The 25,356-nt window shown below is 39.3% G+C and overlaps 1 protein-coding gene across 1 annotated transcript in view; it reads right to left on the minus strand.

The window, feature by feature from the left end:
* Positions 1-3,961: 3,961 nt before the first annotated feature.
* LMBRD2 (LMBR1 domain containing 2) overlaps positions 3,962-25,356 on the minus strand; it is a 56,980-nt gene continuing 35,585 nt past the window's right edge. The window contains exons 9-18 of the mRNA XM_074952477.1: positions 25,031-25,214; positions 23,179-23,360; positions 22,035-22,168; positions 21,675-21,780; positions 18,751-18,848; positions 17,595-17,698; positions 16,471-16,517; positions 14,787-14,892; positions 12,313-12,448; positions 3,962-9,620 (exon numbers count right to left, since the gene is read on the minus strand). Of these exons, the coding sequence (XP_074808578.1) occupies positions 9,560-9,620; positions 12,313-12,448; positions 14,787-14,892; positions 16,471-16,517; positions 17,595-17,698; positions 18,751-18,848; positions 21,675-21,780; positions 22,035-22,168; positions 23,179-23,360; positions 25,031-25,214 (1,158 nt within the window). The 3' untranslated portion in view covers positions 3,962-9,559. The remainder of the gene's footprint in view (positions 9,621-12,312; positions 12,449-14,786; positions 14,893-16,470; positions 16,518-17,594; positions 17,699-18,750; positions 18,849-21,674; positions 21,781-22,034; positions 22,169-23,178; positions 23,361-25,030; positions 25,215-25,356) is intronic.

Genomic DNA, 25,356 nt, shown 5'->3' on the forward strand with positions numbered 1-25,356 from the left:
AGGGTAGCTTCTGAGCCTGCAACTTAAAAATGAGCCAAAGGATTTCAAAACAAATACAGAAAACTGTTTTGAAGTCTCAGTGATTAACAGGCAAGACAGGCAGACTCAACAATGACACACAGTATGAAATAAAGTATTTGAATTTTACCTTGTTTTACGTGCCATGACCTGTGTCCCGATTTTGAGCTTTCCCTGCTGTGTGAGCTCTGTGAGTATATCACAATGTTGTAGCACCCTGGTGTTTGTGAACTGATTTCTGAAGTTTGACGCTGGCCATGATTATGAACCTGCCCCTTAGGGCTCAATTGTGAGCTCAGCTGTGCACTACCCACAGCAAACTCTGCACAGGAGGAGAGAAAGCAGCTGCTAATCATACTCCCATGAAGAAGAGTGGTGCAGAGGAAAAAGCAAGCTACACCACAAGCAAAGGCTGACAAAACTGGGGGAGCAGATTGTAACTCTCAGAATCACAATGCGGTCCCTGTCCCGTTCCTGAGGCAGTGCAGCCAGAAAAGTTAGTTGCTGGCTCAGTGATTTCTCATGAGATTAACTGCTGCCTGTTGAGATTTCTTTAGGACAGGGACCTTATCTTTGTGTGTTTCTATAGCACTGAGTGCAATGGGACCAGGATCGTGTTTGGGACGTTAGGTTCTGACTACAACATAAAACAGTACATCATAACTCCAGCAGTCTCATTTAGGCAAATCTCCCAAGTCTATGGGAGCTTTGGGTGAATAGGGAATACAGAAGCAGGTCCCAGGATTGGTGCTGTTTACTTAGGATTATGCTCTTTTTCTAAGTTGAATCAATTATTTGACTTTTAAACTTTGATTAAATTGAACAGTTGTAGGGATTAAGTATGAAGGGATAGCCGTGTTAGTCTGTATCCACAAAAACAACGAGGAGTCCGGTGGCATCTTAAAGACTAACAGATTTATTTGAGCATAAGCTTTCGTGGGTAAAAACCCCACTTCTTCAGATGCAACTGAATGGTTGCAACTGTAGTTGTAGGGATTGTATTGTATTTAAGCATCTACATTTGAAAGATGGAACAGATGATTGTTCCATGACTTCTGTTGTGATAATTGGCAGTAGGTGACCAGGAATTAAATATACAACTGCACAATCAAATGCACAACTAATACATGGGGATGGTAGTACTGCCAAAAAGGATCTGGAGATTATAGTGGATCACCAAATGAATGTGTCATCATCAATATGACGCAGCTACAAAAAAGCCAATACAGTTCTGGGGTGTATTAAGAGGAGTGTTGTATGTAAGACAAGAGGTATTTGTCCTGCTCTACTCATCACCAAGGCCTCAGCTAGAGTACTGGGTCCACTTCTGGACACCACAATTTAGGAACGAGGTGGACAAATTGGAGAGAGTCCGGAGGACAGCAACAAAAAGGATAAAATGTTTAGAAAACCTGACCTATGAAGAAAGGTTAAAGAACCAGGCATGATTACACTTGAGAAAAGATGACTGAGGGGGAACCTGGCAACAATCTTCAAATATGTTAAGGACTGTTATAAAGAGGACGTGATCAAATGTTCTCCATGTCCAGTAAGGCAGGAAAAGTAGTAATGGGCTTAATCTGCAATAAGGGAAATTTAGGTTAGAGATTAGGAAAAACTCCCTAACTCTAAGTATTGGAATAGGCTTCCAAGGAGGTTGTGGAATCCACAACTTTTGAGGTTTTTAAGAACAGGTTGGACTAACACCTGTCAGGGATGGTCTATGTTTACTTGGTAATGCCTTAGTGCAAGAGGCTGGACTTGATGACTTCTCAAGGTCTCTTCCAGCCCTACATTTCTGTGATTCAGTGTGCTCCCCACCCCAATAGGTTGACCTCTGTCATGAGTACCTGAGGGTTTGGAGGGTGCATGTTGTAGAAGACACTGCAGCTGTTGAAAAGCAGGTAGTGACCAGGAATATGCTTAGTGGCCAAGGAAGCCTCAAAATCCCTCCTAAAGTTAACCTCCATCTTTCTGTCAGCTGTATCTTTAGGGAAGATATTCTTTTCTGATGGGATCATCATATCCTTTACCAACACCACCCCCACAGCATCAACATTCAATATTTCTGTGATGGTGTTTTTTGGCTCTTGCATCTTATAGTATCTAAGCGTGTGACTGCTTATACCCTTTCCTTCATCAGGGTATTCCCATTCATCCCTGATTACATCTATAAGGGAAGAGTACAGCAGAACTGCCATCTCAAGCTAGAATTAGACTGGCAGGTATTTGCTCTTAAGCTTCTCATCTAATATCTCATCTGGTTCGATATATACAGTAGATACCATTTTCCTACACATAGTATCAAATTCATTGAGGGAGGGGGAGGAAACCTTTGTTTTTAACTCCTTGTCCTGCTCAGAGTCTGAATCCGGAACTTCTGCCTCCTCAATAGAGAAGGGAGAGTGTGTACAAATATTTCTTAGATCTTTTATATCTTCTTTCCCTTTTTGTGCTTTTAGGGTGTTTTGTCTCTTTTTGCCTTTTTTACAAAGGTCCCTGCGATAGGCAGGGTGCAGTCTCTCCTGACCCTTTTTATTGAGAGCCTTGAGCCCTCTAGATAGGTCTTCCTCTGTGTACTAACTTTCTGGGTCCCATTTCCACTGCTTGTGAGACAGAGTCTCTTTTTAAGAATTCTGCCAAACATCGAAGGAAGAGATGTGTAGTAGTCCTGCTTCTTTCCCCAGGTATCTGAGGACCCCCATCAGTTCTGGGAGGGACTTTGGATTGCTTAAGGGTTTTTTTTCCTTGCAGCCCAGGTCTTTTGTAAGACTTACTCCCATAGCTGTGATAATAGCATCCTCATCCTTATACTCTCCCCCTGAAAGTCTGGGAAGCTCCTGATTGGGCTTTTCTGCATTGGAGTTGCGGCTCCTCAAGGCAGGAGGGGTATCCAATATGCCAGTCTGCTTGAGCCCTGTGAAGGTGCAATGCAAGTGTCGGCTTGTTGTGAACAGGGAGGGCATCATTTTACTCCTGTAGAACCTGTAAATACTGTTTCACATAGGGAGATGCTGCATAGGTTTAGCCAGGTTCCTGCTCGTATGCTCTGCCATTGTTTGAGGAGTCCAAGAGAGGAGGTTGCTACAGGGGTGGATCTGGGTGGCTGAAACCATCATTCTGCCAATTATCTGATCCGGGGAAGAGGAAGAGGAAAAGTAAGAGGAACAAGCATTATAAAGTTGCATGTTATTCCTCAAAAAATGAATTGAAAAAGTAAAGTTGACAAAGGAAATGGTGAGGAGCAAAGCAAACAGCCACTAAATGCTGCCACGGAGGTAGAAATTCTGGTGGAAAACCAGAAAAGGGGGCATGGCCAGCAGAAACTACATTGCAATGACTCTGGAACTGCAGAGAGGAAGGAAGCAGCCTACTATACATCAGAATCATGGGAGATGCTGGTCTGCAAAAAGCAGAGGTTCAGATCACAATCTTTAATAGTGCACTTTGGATGGACTACAAGGGAAACTACATACTTCAGCAGCTTAATGATCATAGTGTGGAAGATAAAGCTTCCCAACGAAGATGGGAGGTAACACAGTTTATTCCTATGTTTAACCAGTTGGGCTGCAGGAAAAAACCAAAACAAACCCAACATATCACTGTTCTTTTTCAGAATACCTTGGTAAACTATTCCAAAAAGTATCCTCCCCCTCTTAAAAATGTGTGATGAGTACATACAAATCCTGTAAGTTTAATATTAGTCTGCTATTTGAAGGAAGTTAAAAAAAACAAAGTAAGGTTATACTCTCAATTAAATCAATTCACAATTATTAATTGGAAAAAAGTAAAATTATTTGAAAAAGATTAGTAACAAAAGCATTTCTAGAGGAAGTCTGAATGTATAAAGCACATATAAGTAGTATTGTAGAAATGCACTTTATTTCATGCAAACAATTTTATTTCACTAGATATTCAAACATACAATTAAAAATATATCCAGTACATCAATAATTTAGAACACTACACAAAAACAACTTCAATTAAGTGAGGGTCAAAACAACACAGCATGAAATTATGCACACTTATACTTGTATCATAAGGCAAAAACCTAGTCTATCCATAAGCAGCACTCCTATAGCCTATTCTTAATACAGTACACATTTGAAAATGGAATAAGGTCTGCAATTACTAAAGTTGTACCAACAGAAATAAAATTAATTCCCTGCCCTTCCACTTATGTCTGTAGCAGGGGTTCTCAAACTTCATTGCACCATGACCTGCTTCTGACAACAAAAATTACTATACGACCCCAGGAGAGGGTGACTGAAGCCTGAGCATACCGGAGCCAGGCAAAGCCTGAGCCCCACTGCTCCAAGTCAGGGGACCAAAGCTGAAGCCCAAGTGCTTCAGCCCTGGACGGGGGGCCTATAACTTCAGCCCTGCCGCCCAGGGCTGAAGCCAAAGCCTGAGCTCTGCCACCCAGGGCTGAAGCCCTTGGGGTTCGGCCCCAAGAGGTGGGGCTCAGGCTTTGGCCCTGGGGCCCAGCAAGTCTAATGCCAGCCCTGGCGACCCCATTCAAAGGAGGTCACAACCCACTTTGGGGTTCTGACCCACAGTTTGAGAACAGCTGGTCTATAGGAATGAAAGTATTCAAAGAAGAGTTTTGAGAGAGAAATTCTGAGACACCATTCTCCAGTTACTACATTTCATATGAGTATGTCATCTAGTAAGACACAGTCATGAAGTAATAACCAAAAGTTGAAAACTGGCATTGCTTATATGTTACAATCTAAATACCTGGACTCATTAACGTGGTGAGGAGCACACCTACAAAGAATAAACTCGCTCATCTTCCTTTATGACTGCAAGAAAAGTTACTGGATGTAATGAAGCATAATTCATACCAACAGTTAATTAATACAGTAGAGTGAGGGTCTGGTTTAAGGTGAAACTTTTTTGTTGGTAATGGTTGGTCCATATTAAGGGAATGAAGAAATGTAGGAGTGTCTCAACTTCAGACTAGACTAATCTGCTAGAGGCACAAGTAGTATTGGCATAGTACTGCTATGAGGCAGTAGATATCCCTCCACAGCACATTGGAGAAAGAGGATTTAAAAATCTCAATCAAAATGTTACAAGTTATTATTTACAAAAAAAATATTCTGTAAAAATTGCAATGACTTTCTTGCATTTTAGATAAATTAAATGTTAGGACACCGAATATACACAGCATCAAAACTAGTGTTTTTTGTTAACAATTACGATATATTCATTTGATTATAATGAATGAATCAATGAGAACTTCTTTCATAAGCTTCTAATATTTTAAGTGCACGTTAGGTCTCAAGTAATTAACAGTGATAGTGAAAGAAAAGAACAGGAAACCTTCACTTGTTCTCAAGGAACAGCTACAATATTCCAGGTTTAATTTAATAAAAGTACAAGTTACCATAATTACACTGAATTGGAGTGGAAAACCACAATTATTACACCTTCAATTGTACAAATAATTGTTAGGGCTATATTTTGCAATAGCAAGAACATAAATAGTCAAAAAAATAGCAGCTTCTCCCCAGTTCTCTTAATACTGTAATCATAGCCACTTAAATTTACATGACTACTATTTGAACAAACACAAATGCAGAAGACATTAAGCATTCTTCAGTAGTGTGAATTACAGCAGTATAAGGTTTGTTCCAAAAGGACTTTTTCCTGAGCACTTTAAAATTGTACCTCAGGGATAACATGTTACATCTCCCCAGCCCCAACATTAGATATTGGTACTAATGTACAGTAAAAACGAAGTTCTATAGTTCATCCCCAAATTGTTAAATGATTCCCTACATTTGAATGCTACAAGCCAGACCTAATATAAAGTGCACAGAACTCACTTCAGAATGTAGCTATTCTACACCCATTTTTAAACGCCTGATAATACAGATTTTCATGTCTAGCAAAGACATTAAGTTTCATTAGGTGTAACAGTTTCTCTACCCATACTTTAAAAAAACAACACACAACACAACAGTTCTGGGTTATTAGTACAGTTATGTTGCGCACTCTGATTTTTAAAAAATGTATTCAAAATTTGCATGGGTTTACTAGTATATCACGGACATGACAGCATCCAAACATAGTTTCTATTTAACTTGCTACTTTTTTGGCATATTTCACAATTATAAATCAAACCGTGTGAAAAACATGATGCAAGATAGGAAGTGTATATTACTTGTAATTTAATACAGTGACATTTTAGTTTATAAGAAAATATGATTTACATACTCTTTAGTTGCATATAAGTATGTTTATGTAGTGGCAGCATAAATACATGTTATTGTTCAGTCTCCCAAATCACGGTACAGTTTACAATGCAATTATTTTTGGACTTTCTAATTTTGAGTATTAGCGGTGCAGGAACATAATAGGTACATATTTGTGAGATTTACCAAGTAAAATAAATTACTATATCAGTAAACAGTATGTACTTACACAATTGTGTCCTCTCACAAAATGGTAACACTGATAAATCTTCCAGGTTTACATTCACAGGAAACCATACAGGATTCTTTTTCAGAGTGTAAATTAATTAGTACAAGAACGCTTATTAAAAATCCAACCGTTGGTTTTAAGTCAATGAGAGTTTTGCCATTAACTTCAATGAGATCAGGATCTCACCCCAGTCATCTAGCTAACAAATCAAAACCTAGGGAAACGCTGAAAGCAACATTTTAATACAAAACATCCTAGCCGTGATACAACTACTCCTATGCTTTATGGACAATCCCTAGACAATCAGTTCATTGCATCATCACCTGGAGTAGTCCACAAAACCTAAGAAATTCCCACCACAGTTAGGGGGTTAAAATTCCATGTTGGGGTTTGTATTTTAGTCACTGGAGTCCCATTAACATTCGAGTCACCTGGCTAAATCCTTATGCTCCACTTTGAAAATTATCAGTGGGAATCCAGACATGGGGTCTAGTTCATTTTCTTATTATATGGGTCTGACCATGCTCCCACTGAACTCAAAGAAAACTTCCATTGACTTAAATGATAGCAAGAGCAGCTCTTATTAGGGCTAGGTTCTACTTGCACAATGACAAGCGGATCAGGCTCTTCATGAGTATCCAGCATTCCTTCTGTGAAGTTTATTATAGAATCACAGAATCATAGACTTTAAGGTCAGAAGGGACGATTATGATCGTCTAGTCTGACCTCCCAGACAACGCAGGCCACAGAATCTTACCCACCCACTCCTGTAACAAACCTCTAACCTATGGTCTGAGCTACTGAAGTCCTCGAATTTCTCTCTCTCCTTAACAGCAGTGGAACTAAGAATAGAGCCCCTTCAATGTGACTTGTAACGTATTAATGAAGAGCTTGTGCTTTTGGGAGTGGGGGAGGCGGTAGGAAGGGCTTCTTTATGAAGTTTAAAAACAAGCTTTCAGGTCTTTAGGTATCAATTTTTTTAAAATAAAAAAAAAAATTGGAATGCCAAATCTAGTCTCACATGGTTTTTCTGGAAGACTTAAAGGAGGAGGAGAATGTGCCTAAGAGCCTGTGTATTTTCAGTAATCATACTTTGATTGAGGAGGAGGGATACAGATAATTTAATAAAGATTCTTTCTCCAAAATGTTTGTTATTGGAGTTAAATAGGTGTTAACATAAAGACCGACGAACTTTTAAACAGTATGAATAAAAATTTCTTTCCTCTCAATTGTTCAGCTTTTAGTCTTTGGTGATGTCATTAGTTCTCCAATGATCAGTCTTCCAGGGCACAGAAGACCTGGATTTCTAAGTTAAAAAACACACACAAGAGCAGGAACTCCCCAAACTCCAGAACGCTTTTTGAAAAAAATTCTCCCCGGCCCACTTTTAAGAGAGAATTTATGCGCTTGGATGCAAATGAGGTTCCCACTGATTTCAGCAGGAACAGTACATGTATCTAAAGAAAGGATTCAGAGTTAATCTATTATATGTCTATTTATTTATGTAATGTGTTCTATAGAAGTGGACCAGAATTTCACTATCCTTCAAAATAGTTACTCAAATCATTGTAAATAAGCAGAGAATACACGACAAGTAGCATTATTTCCTGAACTTCTGAATTATTATTCATTAAAGCAGGATAGAATCACATTAGCACAGATTTTAGAAAACAGACTATTACTAAATGGAATACCTCATCCATGAAAACCTATTTTTCAGCGTAACCCCATTTCTAGATGCTTTAGGAGTTGCCCATCTTTCAAGTATGAAAAAGAAAAATAGTTCTGAGATCTAATGCTTCAGCTTTCACCCTCACTTTGCAATGAGAAAACTCCTAAGTGATTAAAAATGTCAACTTAAAACCTACCTTTGGCTGAAAATTGCAAACAAAGCAAAATTGAAGTTGAGCATATTTCCCCAAAAATCATTTGCATAACAGCATTTTTTCCACTGTTATTCATTGGCATTTTTGATGGCGTTTATTTGCATAAAATAAGCATTTCTTCTTTTTGCAATGAAAAGCCTACATATTGTAAAATATAGGCACCTTAAAAACACAGATACCTTGTGCAAGGCAGTGCAGTTGGGATGTCAAAAGCATTTACCAATAATGATTCATGCTACATAGTTCACTTTTTCAAATGGAAAGCTCCAGGAGTTTTACGCTGTGCTAGAAGTTAGTTTTTCACAAACATTTAAAATTTAAAATGGATATATTTCACATTAAAATTTCTCTTACACAAAGATTTTCAACTGATACTACTGTAAAAAGTCTTCTTAAACAGCCACCAGACCTTAGAGGATGCATTCCTGTCATTGCACAAATACTTGAATGACACTGATAGCAAAAATAGTTATGTTTATATTTAATCTTAATTACACATGCTACTGTTTATCTGCATATAATATTGAAACAGAAAAAATTCCCAATTCTATGGCTTATGTGTAAGCCTTCCACATTTTATGCCAGCGTGTGTATACAGAATTGCCATTTGATCCCTTCTACTCATAAGGGGCCTGATCCAAAGGCCACTGAAGTCAATGGAAGACTTTTCACTTCAGTGGACTCCCGGTTCAGACTCAAAATTCAAATAGCAAGATGTTTAATAATAGTGTGTAATACAGTAATTCATTTAACTTCACTTTGGATGACTAAACTATATTATATTTCTCAGAGCATCTTTTAAAAAAACGATTCCTTCCAAAACTAAAAACAAAACAAAAACAACAAAATCCATCCCAAACCTTTAAGTTACAGTTCAATTTGAGCCCTATTTGCATGTATAAAATTTAGTCTAGATTCACCTTTAACTAACTAAACTAGGGTTTTTAAATAGCTTTATAGCCTCCCCAAGAACAAAAACAAAAACAAAAAACACCCCACACTGTGTAACAATGCCTGTTAATACAAGTATACTCTAGCCGTGATAAGTGAGTTACTATACAAGGTGCATTTCTAACTATTATTGTTCCTTTATTTTCCACAATTTTTTTTTTTTTAAAAAGAGAAAAATGTCTTTTTTGGTTCAGAAATGTTACAAACAGTGTTTTCCAAATAATGAGTAGCAGACTTTGATTTCTATTAAGTTTTCATAAGTTATGAAGGGATTAGACATCATCAAATATTCGGCTTCGTGACATTGATAAATACCTTCCACCAGGCTGATACCTGTAGGACATACATAAAGAAATTGTATAAGAGAAGAGGAAAGAAAGAAAACATCAATAACATATAGAAGCAAAGTCACATCTAGTGTGTATTAAAAAGAAATCTATTCTGCCCATTTTGCCACATGAAATATCTAAACTGCAGAATAACTTACATTTAGAGTGATTTTCATCCTGGATGATCCCAATGCACTTTATTCACTTATATATAATAAAATAAATACACTAAAATTGAAATTCTCGTAATCTAAAAAATATGTGCATAAGAATTTTATACATGGCGGTTAGCTATCCAAAATTAAATCTTTTAAATATCATGTGACCAAGAGACTATTTAAACATATTTGAGGAGGTCTTTTTTCTAAACTACCTTTCTTATTAGCCATGAAGAAACCAAAGACTATTATATTTTTTTTGTTAAATTGTAAGGAAAAATACTTTTATTGGTATCTGAAAGTTTTCAGGTTGGATAAGCAGCAAGAGACTCTACATGATATCCAGTGAAATAGCACCACCCAACACCATTAAGAAGTGAATAGCAGCTTTTGAGGGGAAGAAATATGTTTCCCCAAATTGGTAGCCAAATATATGAAGACTTAAAAACACAAATATATTCAAAAGATCATCACAACTGTGTTTTTCTCTCTCTAGTAATCCTGAACAGACCCAAAGCAGGGACCTGCCCTTCTAGCACTGTTCTACATGTTTTAAGATGCTTTAAACTGTTGCTATGGAAAAAAAACAGGGCTTGATTCTCCCCTGATATCGGTTTTAACCAGTGTGGTTTCAATAGAATTACTCCTGATTTACACTGGTGTGAGAAAAAATTCTTACTGCTTAGACAGAATTGGTTAAGTTGTTTTAAAACAAGGTGTGTTAGAGTCTAGTTCATTCTGGCTGCTAGACCCATTGAAAATTACTCAATTTTACAGGTTTAGCAAGTAGATGAAAACACATTAAAGAAGCAGAAATAATGCATTATACAATGTCCTGTGTTCATTTGACAAGTGCAAGAATTATGTGTGTGTAAATTATATGATGCATGGGATAGAGCAGGGGTTCTCAACCTTTTTCTCTCTGAAGCCCACCTCAAAATGCTATAAAAACTCCAGGGCCCAGCAGGGGAGGGGCGGCGGCACTTGGGGCAGGGGCCTTGGGCATAGGCGGTACTTTGACTTCTATTTTGCGGGGGCAGGGGCCGGTGGGGCTCGAGACACTTCCACATGGCAGAGACCAGGGAGGGAGTGCCACCTCCAACCCCTGAGTCAGCCAGCAGGCAGGGGGTTAGCTCAGGGTGCAGGGAGAGGGTTACTAGGGGCTGTGTGTGGGCAATGGGTAGTTCAGGGTTCAGGGAGGGCATAGCTCAGGGTGCAGGGCGAGGGATATTAGGGGCTGTGAGCTGGGAGGACTCCCCTGTGGTCCCTGTTCCCAGAGGGGTCTGCCAGTCATGGAGCCGGGTCTCCCCACCAGGGGGGGCTCTTACTGGCTGCCTCTGCGAGAGCAAAGGGGGCTGGGAGCTGAGGAGCAGCTTCAACCTGGGGCACCAGCAGGAGAGGAGGGAATGCTGCCGCTGCCTGCTCCATGGCATCGGCCAGAGCCACAGCTGCCCCGCGCTGCCTGGCTCCGGATTCCCACCTCTGACCTGGCCAGGGGGTAGGGAGAGGAGATGCGGAGGGAGAGGAGAGAGGTGTGGGGCTGCCCCTGGGACTGCCATGCTCTTGCGCTGCAGTTGGAGTGGGAGGGGCAATGCCCTCCATGTCCCCAACTCTGCCCATGGGCTCAGGGCTTCTGCCCCACAGAGAGCATCAGGGCTCAGGGATCAGGCCTTCAGCCCTGCACCTCCTGCCTTCAGCCCCTCGGGGGGTGCTGGGGATTAGGGCTTCAGCTGGGGGGCCCTGTGTCCACCCTGAAAGGGCTTGCAGACCCCCAGGGGGCCGCGTTGAGAACTACTGGGTTAGAGAGTACAAGTTAATGAGTTACTACTCAATAGCACACTTTCACGTTATGAGATTTTTGATAATTTGGCCCTGTGTCTTTCTAAACAAATTTAGTAACTTACAAGACTATAGTTAGGTACCAATCATGGATGAAATCCTGACCTTATTGAACTCAATGGGAGTTTTGCAATTAACTTCACTAGTGCCAGAATTTCTGCTCATGTGAACTTATGCAAAGTTGATGAACATGAACTCAGTAACTATGACTGAACAGCAAAAATTCATGGCTACATATATATATACACATTTTTCACTTCTGCTTGTTTATTTTCTGCAACACAATTAATGATCCTTTTTTGCTTCATCATCTGTAAATTACAGATCACCAGCAACGTGGGAAACAATTAGCTGAGCCACAGTCAGCCCCTGCAATGTCCTTAATTCTTTACAGGATTTCACAGAAGCTGACTCCTTCACTTTTGCCTCTATGAAATAAATTTTTCACATGTATCCAATATATTTTACATATACGTCAAAAATATTGACTGAAATAAATAAGTCTGACCCATTAGGCATTTGGGAGATGAAGTTTCAAGTGGTTTCAAATACTGCCCTAGTCATCTGAAGACACAAAAACTAGGGGAGATTCTGAATTCTGTTTATCAATGATACACCTGTGAACTGAATATAGTTGCCATGGATCAAAGAAATAATAAGTCCGAACACTTCATTTAGATAAAACTGAAAATTTCTCACCTTCCTGAGTCAAGAGGATGATCAAGAGGATCATCACTAACTGAATCCGCATTAAAATCCAAAGGTTCCGCATCTTGGAGGAGTTCTATTCTGTCCCTTTCGGTCCTGCCATTTGACCTGGTATACTTAGACACAGCTGAATGTTTTTTAAAAAAAAGTATAGAATAAGCAAATATCATTAAACATCTTAAAATCCTATGTCTTATAAATGCTCTCTCTCTAACAAACAAACCTAATATACATATTACTTGTAAGTCATTCAAAAAGTAAGCCTGACTATAGCTAGATTCAATATTTGGTTAATCCTAGTTGGATGCTCACAGTTCCAACCAGTACCCCTGCAAAAAATGCACTCACTCTGCATGTACAACTTGCAATTTTTCAAAAGGGCCAACACTGGGTATAGATTGCCAAATCTAACCAGAAAACTTCAAGGCACTTTTCAGTTAAACCTATTTTGACACAGAGTTTAAAATTATGAGCTTTTGTAACTGGAAAAATATATTCCTCCTGCACCATGATTCAAAAGTTAGACAATATTGGTTGAAACTATGTTTCTTAAAACAAATGCCAAATCAAATCCAAACCAAACATTTGGGCAAAGACCATGCCAGGGGGGAAAAAAAAAAAAAAAAGTCAACCCAAATGCCAAAATTTCAAAAAGTTATTAATGACTGGGAACAAGTGTTAAAATGCAATCTGTTATGCAGTCTTCACAATACCATTTGGTGTGCTTCCCATTATAATATTGGGATGCTGCATATTATTTGGGTATCATTAAAATAATTCCTGGACATTCTATAACAGATGTTAAAGTAGCCATACTTGAACAAAAAAACTTCAGAAACAGACTTCAAAGAGAAACTGTAGAACTAAAATTCATTTGCAAATTTAACACCATTAATTTGGGTTTGAATAGGGACTGGGAGTGGCTGGCTCACTACAAAAGCAGCTTTGCCTCTCCTGGAATTGACAACTTCTCATCAATTACTGGGAGTGGACTACATCCACCCTGCCAACACGGGTTCTCCACTTGTGAGATAACTCCCTTGTCTTCACGTGTCAGTATAATAATGCCTGCATCTGTAATTTTCACTCCATGCATCTGAAGAAGTGGGTTTTTGTCCCAAGCTTATGCCCAAATAAATCTGTTAGTCTTTAAGGTGCCATTGGACTCCTTGTTAAAATAATTTCAGTTAATTATTATAAATATTGGATTTCCAGGTTGGGGGGGGGGAGGGGGGGAGAAAGAAAAAAAAAAAAAAAAGATAACCCGCCACATTTCTTCCTCAAAATTTGTACCTATCATAGTTACACATAAGATTACTATAATTGAAAGTAGTTACATAGGAAAATTATTTCTCTCTACTCAATATATTTACTTTATTAATTTAATAGCACTTTGTGCACACTCAGTGTCACTGTATTGATGGGTCAGCTGTATTTTCTGTTTCATGAATTAGCATACTATTATGTGTGTTCAGCTCCGAGAAGCTCATGGGCAAACATGTAAAACATGCAAAAATTCAGAAATATGTACAAGTGAAAAAAAAAAAAGGGTAAAACTCTCCAATAAGCATAAAAACAAATTACCTGCCCATTGAAAATTTGACCAATATTTTACTATTTTCCCCTCAAGAAATATATCACTTCAAATGATTTAACATATGGTAGTTTCACACATTATAAAAAAATGTAAACTACGAGTTTGTATAATAGGTTATATATTCAGTATATTGAATTAATATTCTATAAGTCTAATTACTATGACAATTTACATTTGAAAGATTATCTGGGCAACTAGAAGGGTTACAGATTTTAAAATCTTAGACTCTGTAGAAAATTGCAAGCATCCCTACCTCTCAGAACACAGTATAACAATCCACTTTGAGCTGGTCTACACTAAAGCTGTAAATCAACCTAAATTACACTACTTCAGTTATGTAACTGAAGTCAACATAACTTAGGTCGACTTACAGCAGTGTCTATACCGTGCTGTGTCGACGGGAGATGCTCTCCCGCTGACTTACTTTATGCTTCTCAGGGAGCTGGCATACAGATGTCGACGGGAAAGTGCTCTCCCATCAACTTAGCGGGTCAAATCAACACAGTTGCATCGATCACAGCAGTGCTGATTTAGCCAAATGTGTAGATAAGCCCTTTGTTGTCAATCCCACAGCTGGGAACAGCGGCTCAAATTGTAAGGACTACAGGCCAAATCAAAGAGTCCAATAAATGACCTAGGAATCTGTGATTATTCTCAGAACCTTCCCTTGGAGCGGAAAGAGGAAATATCAAAGATTGCCAGCCCCGTGGAGACCTACTGTCCCTCCTGGAGCGAACAGCATGGCTTCGTGAGACAAAAAGGGGTAAACTCAGCATGCTGAGGTGATAAGCAGAAAACAAATTATTGCTACTTTTACAATTATGCTAGTGAAGGTTTTAGAAAGTATAGAAAAAAGCGTATTACTTACGTCTGCTTGCGCTGGTCTCTGAGAAACTAGATTCATTTTGGTCTGGGTGAACATTTCTATTTCTAGTGGAATCTTCTCGGCTGTTTCCATATCGTTCTTTCCATTCCTGACCCAAAAAACAAAATCAACAAAATACACCCCATCAGCGATATGAACAAAGTTACTTACTTGGATCATATCTGGAATCCTCTGAAATTCTAGATCCATTATCTTGGGATATTCACCCTCACACAATAAACTAGAGGAGCAGTAACTTTATACATTAGGTGTTACTGAGTACAGGCTGTGAGATTGTGTGCCTGTGTCTTCTTCAATTTAAAAAATTTGAATCAGTATGTGCCCTTTCATTCTAAAATATATTTTACTAGCAATTGTTCCCACCCAATAGTTTTTTAAAAGTAAGTACACTGGATCCTCGCTAGAAGGCGGGATTCGGGATCCATGCGCAGTACCGCGTTATAGCCAGGACCGCGTTATCATGACTGCCAATGAAAGTTACTAAATTTGGGATCCATGGCTGTGACAGCGTTATAAGCGAATTTGCACTATATAGACGCGTGTTCTAGCGAAGATCCGCTGTATCATAGTTATACTAATTTCGTATTAAATCTATTCATACAAAATATGCTCAATATCTCTATAGTCAATGCAGTAGAAATGAGATGCCACCTGTTGGTAGGATAATACAATAGCCACACAGTCATATGATGCTTACAGTAAAAGTTCTTGTAAACTCTAATATGAAAATATTACAGTGACATCAGCGGTTCTCAAACTGTGGGTCGGGACCCCAAAGTGGACTGCGACCCCGTTTGAATGGGGTTGCCAGGGCTGGCATTAGACTTTCTGGGGATAAAGCTCAAGCCTGAGCCCCACTGCCCAGGGCTGAAGCCGAAGCCTGAGGGCTTCAGCTCTGGGTGGTAAGGCTCACTTCACAGGCCCCCCACCTGGGGCTATAGGCCTTGGGCTTTGGTTCCCTCCCCCTCCTGTGGTCATGTAGTATTTTTGTTGTCAGAAGGGGGTTGTGGTGAAATGAAGTTTGAAACCCCTGGTTTATGTAAAAGAGAGGCAGGATCGGATTCAATTTCTATTAAAACCAATTGGAAACTATTTAATTACATTCAATATGGTTCAAAGTCAGCTCAGTGGTTCCAGATCCTGAGCTGGCGTAAACTGGCATAATTCCATTGAAGACAATATACCCATTTACAACAGAGCAAGATCTTCAGTTCTAGTCTGCAGAATAAAAACCACCCAACCTTTCTGAACCATTAATTGAAAATGGTCTGGAAAGACCAAAATGTTTCATGTCAATTTAAGTTCAGTGACAATGTAACACATACACACATGAAGAAAACATGTAAAATTAAGCGCTGCAGATTTGCAATAAACCAGATTCTATTTTTAATTCATGTTGAATTAAAAAAAATAAAGTTCTATAGTGTTTGGGCTTGAAAAGCATGCCATGGGTACTAATTCATTTCCTGTAGACTACAATAATGAATTGACTGGAGGGGGATAGACATATTTTGACATATTTCTTCTGGGGTTATGACTTTATATGCCAAATTCCACATTAGTGTTATAATGGAATGAAAACCAAGGTCCTAATGGAAAGTTGTAATACATACCAACATACAGTACATAGAAAATTAGTATAATACTTTCTAAAATATTCTCATACCCTTCTTCTATTTTCACCTTCTTCCTGCCTTTGCCGTTTTCTTTTCTCTAGAAAAGGAACCATATTTGTATTTAAACTACAGAGTAATAAAAACCATCAGTGATTATACAACAGCTAAAGCACCAAGGATCAAAAAGGCACTGGAATAAAATTATACCAATACTCTTAAAAGGATTAAATTTAATCAAAACCAATACATTCTTCACGAAGGGGCTCACCTGAGGAAAAACACTGAAGTTTTAAATTAACTACGTGCCTACTTTTATAAATTTGAATGAAGCTTAATATGAACTTCCCCAATATTTAATAACATGGCGTATCAACAGATGGGGCATGGAAGAAGAATGAATCATTCTAAAATTATAATGATGTGCCAGATAGAAGGATCTCTGTCAAAGAGAAACTAAAATGTTACCTAAAATACACAAGGGTTTTGTTTTTGTTTGAAGGCCTGGCAGTTCTAAAAATGAACTAATGGGACAATGACAATCAATATTCAGCTCTGTAAACTTAATAATGGGATGTTTAAGGGTCCTTTCAAAAGAGATTCTTTGTAAAATGCATGGTGTCATAATTGCTTACTTAAGGGTGGCGGTGCATGCACCTTTCCAATAAAAATTGAGTACAAGTAACTTCATTTTATACTTTATGATCGACACAAAGTCTTTATGTAACTTATTAAAAACTGATTACACATTACTATAGCACCTTCCAGCTGAGGATTTCAGCTTTATAAATCTTAACTAATTAAGAATCACAGGGGCCCTGAAATACCCCAAAGGGTATCACAAACTGGGATCTCATGTGAAAAACTTCACTTCTACACTACCCCTTACCACCAACTTGAGGCATTAGTTCAGTATGGATTCCAAGAGAAGACTACGGCCTACTGAATCACAAACACCGGTTCCTGCAGCATCTAAGGTTTCCTTAGACTCTCTTTCAGGTACTGATGAAGCCCTATAGTGTGCAAATTGTGAGAGGTGTGGGATTTAAACCAATATGACATTTAGTTTATAAAATGATCCTTGCAATTTTAGATTTTGGGACTAAGTACTAAAAAGCCATAAACAATATTCAGTTTTATCACAAAATTTTAGATACATTGATTTTACCCATATTACCTCTTCTGATTAACTCCTTTCCTTCATCAATGAAGTCAGAGGTCATTTCATTGTCTCCCATGAACTGCTGGAACCCCAGCAGATTCAAACAACGAGTTCCTAAGCTGGCAAAAACAAAAAGGATAAAAGAAAAAAGTTTTAATTCATAAAAATAAAGTTGAGACAAACTGCACTGCAGCATGCAAAGCTAGCTATCCCCAAAATGCAGGGAGAAGAGCTTACCATACTGGCAACTTACATTTTAAAAAGGACATCATTTATTTTGCTGAGCAAGCAAGATGAAAATTCAGAGCACTAAGGAGGTACTTAGACTGAGATTGTGAATGAAAGGCATGCATCAGCCCACAAAAGTCCTTTCAATTATGTTAAATCAGAAATACAGCAGAATGGAAGCATGCTTACAATTTATTAGAAGCGTTCCCTCCTATCACTACTGCAAGTAACTTAAAAGAAGAAATGCACCTGCTTGCAGTAATCTCACAAGTACCAAAATTATAGCTGCTGTGTCAGATCTTCGATACTACTGTAAAAACACTGAGGATTTCCCCTCTGTGTAGATGACAAGTAATGGAGGATGAGTTACTATAGAGGAGCCTATGTAAACTCACTTCTGGCTTCCAGTGCAGGAGTCATGTCCCAGGTATCCTTATGCCACAGTGACCTCTGGCTGCTAATACAGCCTCATGGAGTCATGGGCAACCACATGAGAAGGCTGCTCTAACTTTTATTGGGGAATGGTCTGACCCTGGAATCAGGAGGCCTGAAACCATCTTTGTGTTCTCTCCATGGTGACAACTGTTGTTCTTTTCTCAGAGAGAATATCTGCTTGTTTTTAAGTAGATTTAATAGTTTATTCATGGTGTGAAAAACTTTTTAATGTAACTTTTGCACTTTCAGACTGCTGAGCTCTGGCGAATCGTTCAACATTTTATTGAATCATTCAGCTTTTTAGGAATTTAAAAAAATGTATTCCTATCTAAAAGCTGCAGATTCTAAAATGCTAAACTGACTTACAGTCTCATTTTTAATAGTTTGAGTTAACATGATGCTGCGGGGGGGGGGGGGGGGGAGGAGCAGAGAAAGACTGTCTTACATTTTGAAATCAGTGCTAAGTAAATTATAAATGCAAAGGATTACAGATCTGCCAATTACTCACCTGAAGTAAGTGGCAATACAGAGAATGACAACCAGCATGGGATAATATATATAAAACCCATCTGCAATGAAGGACAACACTCTCATGGAGCCCATTATCTGAAGAGAAAAATATTGATTAGTACAAAGATAAGACAGTTGCATCCATTCTTTTTGTTTCTGTCTAGAATTTACCACCTTCTCACCCATAGGACCCAGTCACAATACAAGAAGTTATCCATTCTCTAAATATCTACATAACTCTATTTCCACATCCGGCCCACGGGACTGTCCTGCCCGGTCCCTGAGCTCCCGGCCGGGGAGGCTCGCCCCTGGGCCCTCCCCCACTGCCCCCCTTCACTGCCCCACCGCCGCGTGGGCAGCACTCTGGGCGGCAGCGTGTCTAGCTCTGGCTGGGTGGTGCGGCTGCCATACATGCTGCTTTGAGCAGCATGGTAAGGGGGCTGGGGGGTTGGATAAGGGGCAGGGGGTCCCGGGAAGGGGCGGTTGGATGGGGCAGAGGTTCGGGGGAGGGGGGGGGAGTCAGGGGGTGGTTGGATAGGGCAGAGGTTCTGGGGGGTGGGGGCATGGGACAGGGGGCTTAGATAGGGGGTGGAGTCCCGGGGGGGCGGTTAGGGGCAGGGGTCCCGGGAAGGGGCGGACAGGGAACAAGGAGCAAGAGGGGTTGGATGGATGGGGAGTTCTGAGGGGGGCAGGGACCAGGCTGTTTGGGGAAGCACAGCCTTCCTTACCCGGCCCTCCATAAAGTTTCGCACCCCGATGCGGCCCTCGGGCCAAAAAGTTTGCCCACCCCTGTAATACAAGTACTGTAGTGCAATCTCTTTATCATGAAAGTTGAACTTAAAAATGTAGAATTATGTACAAAAAAATAACCGCATTCATAAATAAAACAATGTAAAACTTTAGCGCCTACAAGTCCACTCAGTCCTACTTCAGCCAATCGCTCAGACAAACAAGTTTGATTACAATTTGCAGGAGATAATGCTGCCTGCTTCTTATTTATGATGTCACCTGAAATTGAGAACAGGTGTTCGCATGGCACTTTTGTAGCCAGCAGTATCTCTGTAAATGTGAACAAACTTGTTTCTCTTAGCGATTGGCTGAACAAGAAGTAGGATTGAGTGGACTTGTAGGCTCTGAAGTTTTACATTGTTTTGTTTTTGAGTGCAGTTATGTAACAAAAAAAAATCTACATTTGTAAGTTACTATAGTGCAATCTCTATCGTGAAAGTGTACTTGTATGAGGTGAATTGAAAAAATATTATTTCTTTTATCATTTTTACCGTGCAAATATTTGTAATAAAAATAATATAAAGTGAGCACCATACACTTTTTCTTCTGTGTTGTAACAGAAATCAATACATTTGAAAACGTAGAAAAAATCCAAAAATATTGAATAAATTTCAATTGGTATTCTATTGTTTAACAGTGCGATTAATTGCAATTAATTTTTTTTAATCACAGTAATTTTTTTTTGAGTTAATCGCATGAGTTAACTGTGATTAACAGACAGCCCTACTGTGCAACTGATTTTAATGCAGCTGAGATTTAATTGTATTTATTGTATGATTCATTATTTTAGGGCACATACAGCCATGGTTAGAAATCTTGTCTTCAATCTAAATCAATAAATAAACTACGCCCACAAGATTATAGTCTACCACCAAAATGATAATTCTACCAGTGTCAAACCACTGATTGCTTAACAAAAACCAGATTTACTATCTTCATTCTCAACTTATGTTTGCTACTGATATCTACAAATTTGGAGTCCACGTGCAAAAACAAATATCACTTGGAAGTTACAAGTAAGTTGCACTCATTTAGCTCAGCACAGCACACACTGTTCAGAGAGTCAAACTGAGTACAAGCCTGCCAGTGATAATGATAAGAAGGGACAATGAGTATCTTGACCTTGCCCAATGAATAAGTCCGGAGAACAGTTTCTATTACTCCTGGGGGAATTCTGTGCCACTGCATGTGCACAGAATTCATGTTCCCCACAGATTTCTTTGCTTCCCTGCAGAAAAAATGACTTCTGACAGGGAAGCTGTAAAACTGGTCATACGCCTCTGCCCAGCTGTGTGGATGCATCATTTTGGGTGCCTAAAGCAGCTAGTGGAGAGGTAAATCACCGCAGGGTACGCCCTGCCCCTGAACCATCCTGACGAACCCTCTATACCAGGATCCCCAGCACACTAAGCCCCAATCAGCTGCACCCAGACCCCCAACCCACCAAGCCCCATTCCCCCAGCACCCAGGCCACCCCGGTAAGTCACACACACCCAGACCCCACCCCCCCGCTGAACCCCAACCACCTTCACCTGGACCCCCTGCAAAGTCCCATTCCCCCTGCACTTGGAAACCCCCAATGAATCCCTGTGCATCCAGATTCCCCCACGCACCCGGAACCCCCACCAAACTGCCCTCACCCAGACTGCCCCACACAGAACCCTCTCACTCCACACCTGGATCCCCTCACCCTATGCCCTTCCTCACTTGGATCCTGCTGGGCTGAGCCTGCCTGTCCCACACCAAAATTGGGGGCCAGGGCTGGGCATGCATGCATGACTCTGTCCCTCTTGCTTGCTATCTTGGTGTGTGTGGCACAGGGCCCCGGGGTGTTTCTGGGGAGGGCCAGCTCCTGTGCTGTGTCAGGGCTGGGTGCAGTCTCACCACCAAATCCATGTGCAGGGTATCTCCACATTTATTGACAAACAAAATATGTAGAACTTTAAAATATTGGGCACAGATTTTTTTTTTTTTGGCACAGAATTCTCTCAGGAGTTATTAATTCTATCCTGCTTTAATACTGAGTAAGCAACAAGATGAAGAACTATGTTTTTACAGTAAACATTTCATTTCATAATTGTTTTTCTGACTGTTAAGCTATATTGCATCAAGATAAATTCTCTCTATACTTACTGATGTATATGCAGTTGCCTGAGTGTTTTTGTGAGAGATGGATGAATCCATGTGAGTCAAACCCAAGAAATTCAGACACAATGGTGGAGTTAAACGGCAGAATAACCTGTATAAATTTAATAGTTAGCAGCTTTTAAGCAATTTCCCCCCTTAATAAAATAAAATCTAAAGAATAATATCACAACTAGATATGAAGTGGCTTTTAAAAGATGAAATGCTGAATAAATTACACCTATCTGATCATCAAGGGTTATATCTGAAACACTATTGATTTAAAATTAAATTTATTATTTAAAAAGAGGCAGTCCCAGAAACAATCTATCTATATATACACACCCACAAAATATATGGTGTACTTACATGCCACTGAAAAGGAGACTGTATGCATCAGTCTGATGGTGTGAAGCTAAATAATAATAATTAAATACACGAATCCTGAAGACAGTTGAGTAAACACAGATACTTAAGAAGAAGATGGTAAGGAAGCAAGCCATCTAGAAACAAAATATTCATTTTTTACTATTTCTTTCAAATTTATAATTATATCAGAATAACTCCTGCAATACTAGCCTATAGCAACAAAAGACTTCAGGGCAAAATTGTTTATTTCTATTGTGTCATGGAATTACAACATAACTAATGCATAAATTTAGCCTATACAGGCCTATATACAATGCTGTCAATGTACTGCATACAAGATGTACTTAAATAAATACAGCAATGAAATAATATTTTTGAAAAACAAACATGTTAGCTCCACTAAGTTGCAAAAGTATGAAGTGTATTTTCAAACAGCTAAGAAGGATTTAAAAGGGCTACCCTCCTTTCCTATTTCCACAGTGTAAAATAAAGCATGTTATAGGCTGCATTTACTGATATAGTTGCAGTTAAATTGGGTAACTACAATTAGACAATGGTGATGAGTTGAACAAACAAAGAAATAGATTAATACTACACTACCATAAGTAGCTTGGAAGCTCTTCCTTGACTTATACAGGACCCTCTAATAGGCATTTTAAAGTTCATGTATTTTTGTCTGCATATGTTGGGCTCAGTTCCTACAAGGTATGTCTCTCAAGTAATTCACAGCTCCTAAGACTATGGACTTGCCGTTTGGTATATTCAGAGCAAATATTGCACACATGAGAACCCTGAAAAAGAAACTAGCCCAAATGATAAGAGAATGAGGAGTCCCATATACCATGCCAACAACCTATGTCTACATAACTAGATCAAGTTACTCCAGTTTTATGTTCCTGCAGATGACTGAATTGGGTCAGACTCCACTGTTTATAATAGAGTGGTGCACAGAAGAGGAGACACTGCCACCAAATTAGTCTTAGTACCTGGGTAGCTTAGAGAGCTTCTGTCGTTCAGTAGTCAGAGGTTAATTTTTCATAGATAATAGATTACAAGGGCTAAGTTTAATAAACTTGGTCTCTTTCATTACTGTAGGAACTAAAATCTGTACAATAAGATTATTAAATGAACATTCCAAACTGACCTCTATGTAAATATAGTTGTACGTTCTTTCTGCCAGTTGTATGAAGACAGCAAACAAGGACAGAACAGGTTTAGTGCTGAAAAACGTGCACTCTGACCACACAACAATTACAGAGAATGTGGCCAAAACAATAGCAAGAATTCTGTAAAACCATGGTCGAAGGAGACATTCCCAGTACCATTCTGGAAAAAATCCCAATAAATAGCAGATTAATACAATTTATATAAGAAATAGGAAGAGATGGAAATTTTCAAAATAGTATTGTTAAGGCACGGTGCCAACTGACATGGCTAGCTGAAAAGAATCCTATCTCAAGCATATTTGCACTAAGAGTGGAATCTGTGGAGATAGTAATCTAAGAAGAACTCATTGATTTTGTGATGCCTGTAACTTTGTCTCAGGCCTAAATTATTATTTCTGAAACAATGCAACAAATATATAGAAAAAGGCAATTTCATGTTTAAAAATAAAGTATGCATACATGTATAAACTTCTAATTGGGCTGGTAACAGGAAGAACTACTCCATCCAAAAAACAAACAAAAACAAAGATTCTGTGGTTTACATTGCTTATAGGAATTAGACAGTATATTTGGAGCAATGACTGATTTTCAGTTTTTCAATTAAGAGGGTTGAATATTAAATATTCAACTGTGAAGATACTCTCTGTGCAAAAGATGTATGCTTCAATATATGTTAGCATAATTATAACTCATGTCTTTGCTAGTTTAGCCAGTGCTTCCCACAACTCACAGCCCCAGACTTGGGGAGCCTCTGTCTGGGCCAACAAAGGAAAGAAAACCTTGGGTTCCTTTAATGACTGCAGTGCACTCCACCTTTCTTCTCTTCTCCTCCTCATGGGCTTGGAGAGGTGAAATGGGAGGTGCTCCTTAGCTGACTGGCTGATCAGAATGCTGCCAAATAAGACTATTGGCTCCTGTCACCCAAGGGGAGGGCTTATTAACCCTTCCTCTTGCTTGAGGAACTATTCTTCATCTAGGAGCAGCAGCTCCTCCCTTTGGAATAAGAGTAAGACTGGGTTTTTGCCCCTTGTTGTGGGCATCATGCTAGTCACCTTTTTGACAGTAGGAAGACATTTTCCCCAAATTTCCAGATTGGCCTGGTATGGGGTTTTTTGCCTCTCTCTCCACAGCTCAGGGACCTAGAGAGTAGGTTAGGTTATTAAATTAATGTTGTTGCACTTTGGCAGGTTCACAATGCATCATTCTATAGTGGGTTAGTTCCCTGATAAACTGGAAATGGAAACTGGATTACGAGAAGGCATCTCCTAAAGAAGGAGCAGAATGGGGCTGGGGCTCCAACTGTCTGGTACAGTGAGAAAACAACATCTTTTCCTCATACCCTCAACTCTTCTAGGAGGGGACGGTGGAAGAGTCACAGCAATGGTACTGGGCCAACTTAAAGGTATGGAGAGCTGAAGGCAGCCCTCTCTAAGGTGTTACGGATTATGGAAGGCAGGATGACCTGCACTGAATGAATTATTGCTGGATAATTTTCTAGTTGTGTTGCTTGCTAATGTTGCAAATTGTTTTTGTTCCTATAGTGTCCAGGAAAAATCTTTTGGAATTTCTGTGGAGGTGGCCATTATGTTGTATCTAAGTGCTCTTAATTTGCCTTCATATTAAGTTTATTATTAGAAATACAACTGCTTTTTGGCAACTGGGGGAGGGAGCGTGTCTATTCCATCACACGAGCACAAAGGGATGTATATTTGCCTATTGCTACTACTATACATGAATATTACTCACACAGGAGAAAAAATGCCATGCTCTCTACAGGAAAGCATGAGCTATAGTCATTTAGGTACTCAACATTTGTATGACAACACCTACCAACAGCTGGTGTATAGAAATATCGGGTAATTCTGTTTTCAGGTTCTTGGAACTGAAAAGTATGAACAAACTGACGAGTTGTACTGGTTTCATTTTTCGCCACATCCTCCAAGTAGAATGCTTGTTCTAAAAGAATTCGCCACTGCACCTGCGTACGACGGTGTCTCTGAACTGAATAAATTACCTATAGTAAACAAACCCCAAAGTTTCAGTTACAGAATGCTTGCTCCAAGAAATAGGAGAAAATTGTTAAACTCCACACTGACTGCTCACCACCTCATATAGGTGTATTTTGAGCTGAGTTAAACTGTGTTAAGGGTTGAGTT

This window comes from Natator depressus, chromosome 5, assembly GCF_965152275.1.
Source record: "Natator depressus isolate rNatDep1 chromosome 5, rNatDep2.hap1, whole genome shotgun sequence".
Taxonomy (NCBI): Eukaryota; Metazoa; Chordata; order Testudines; family Cheloniidae; genus Natator; species Natator depressus.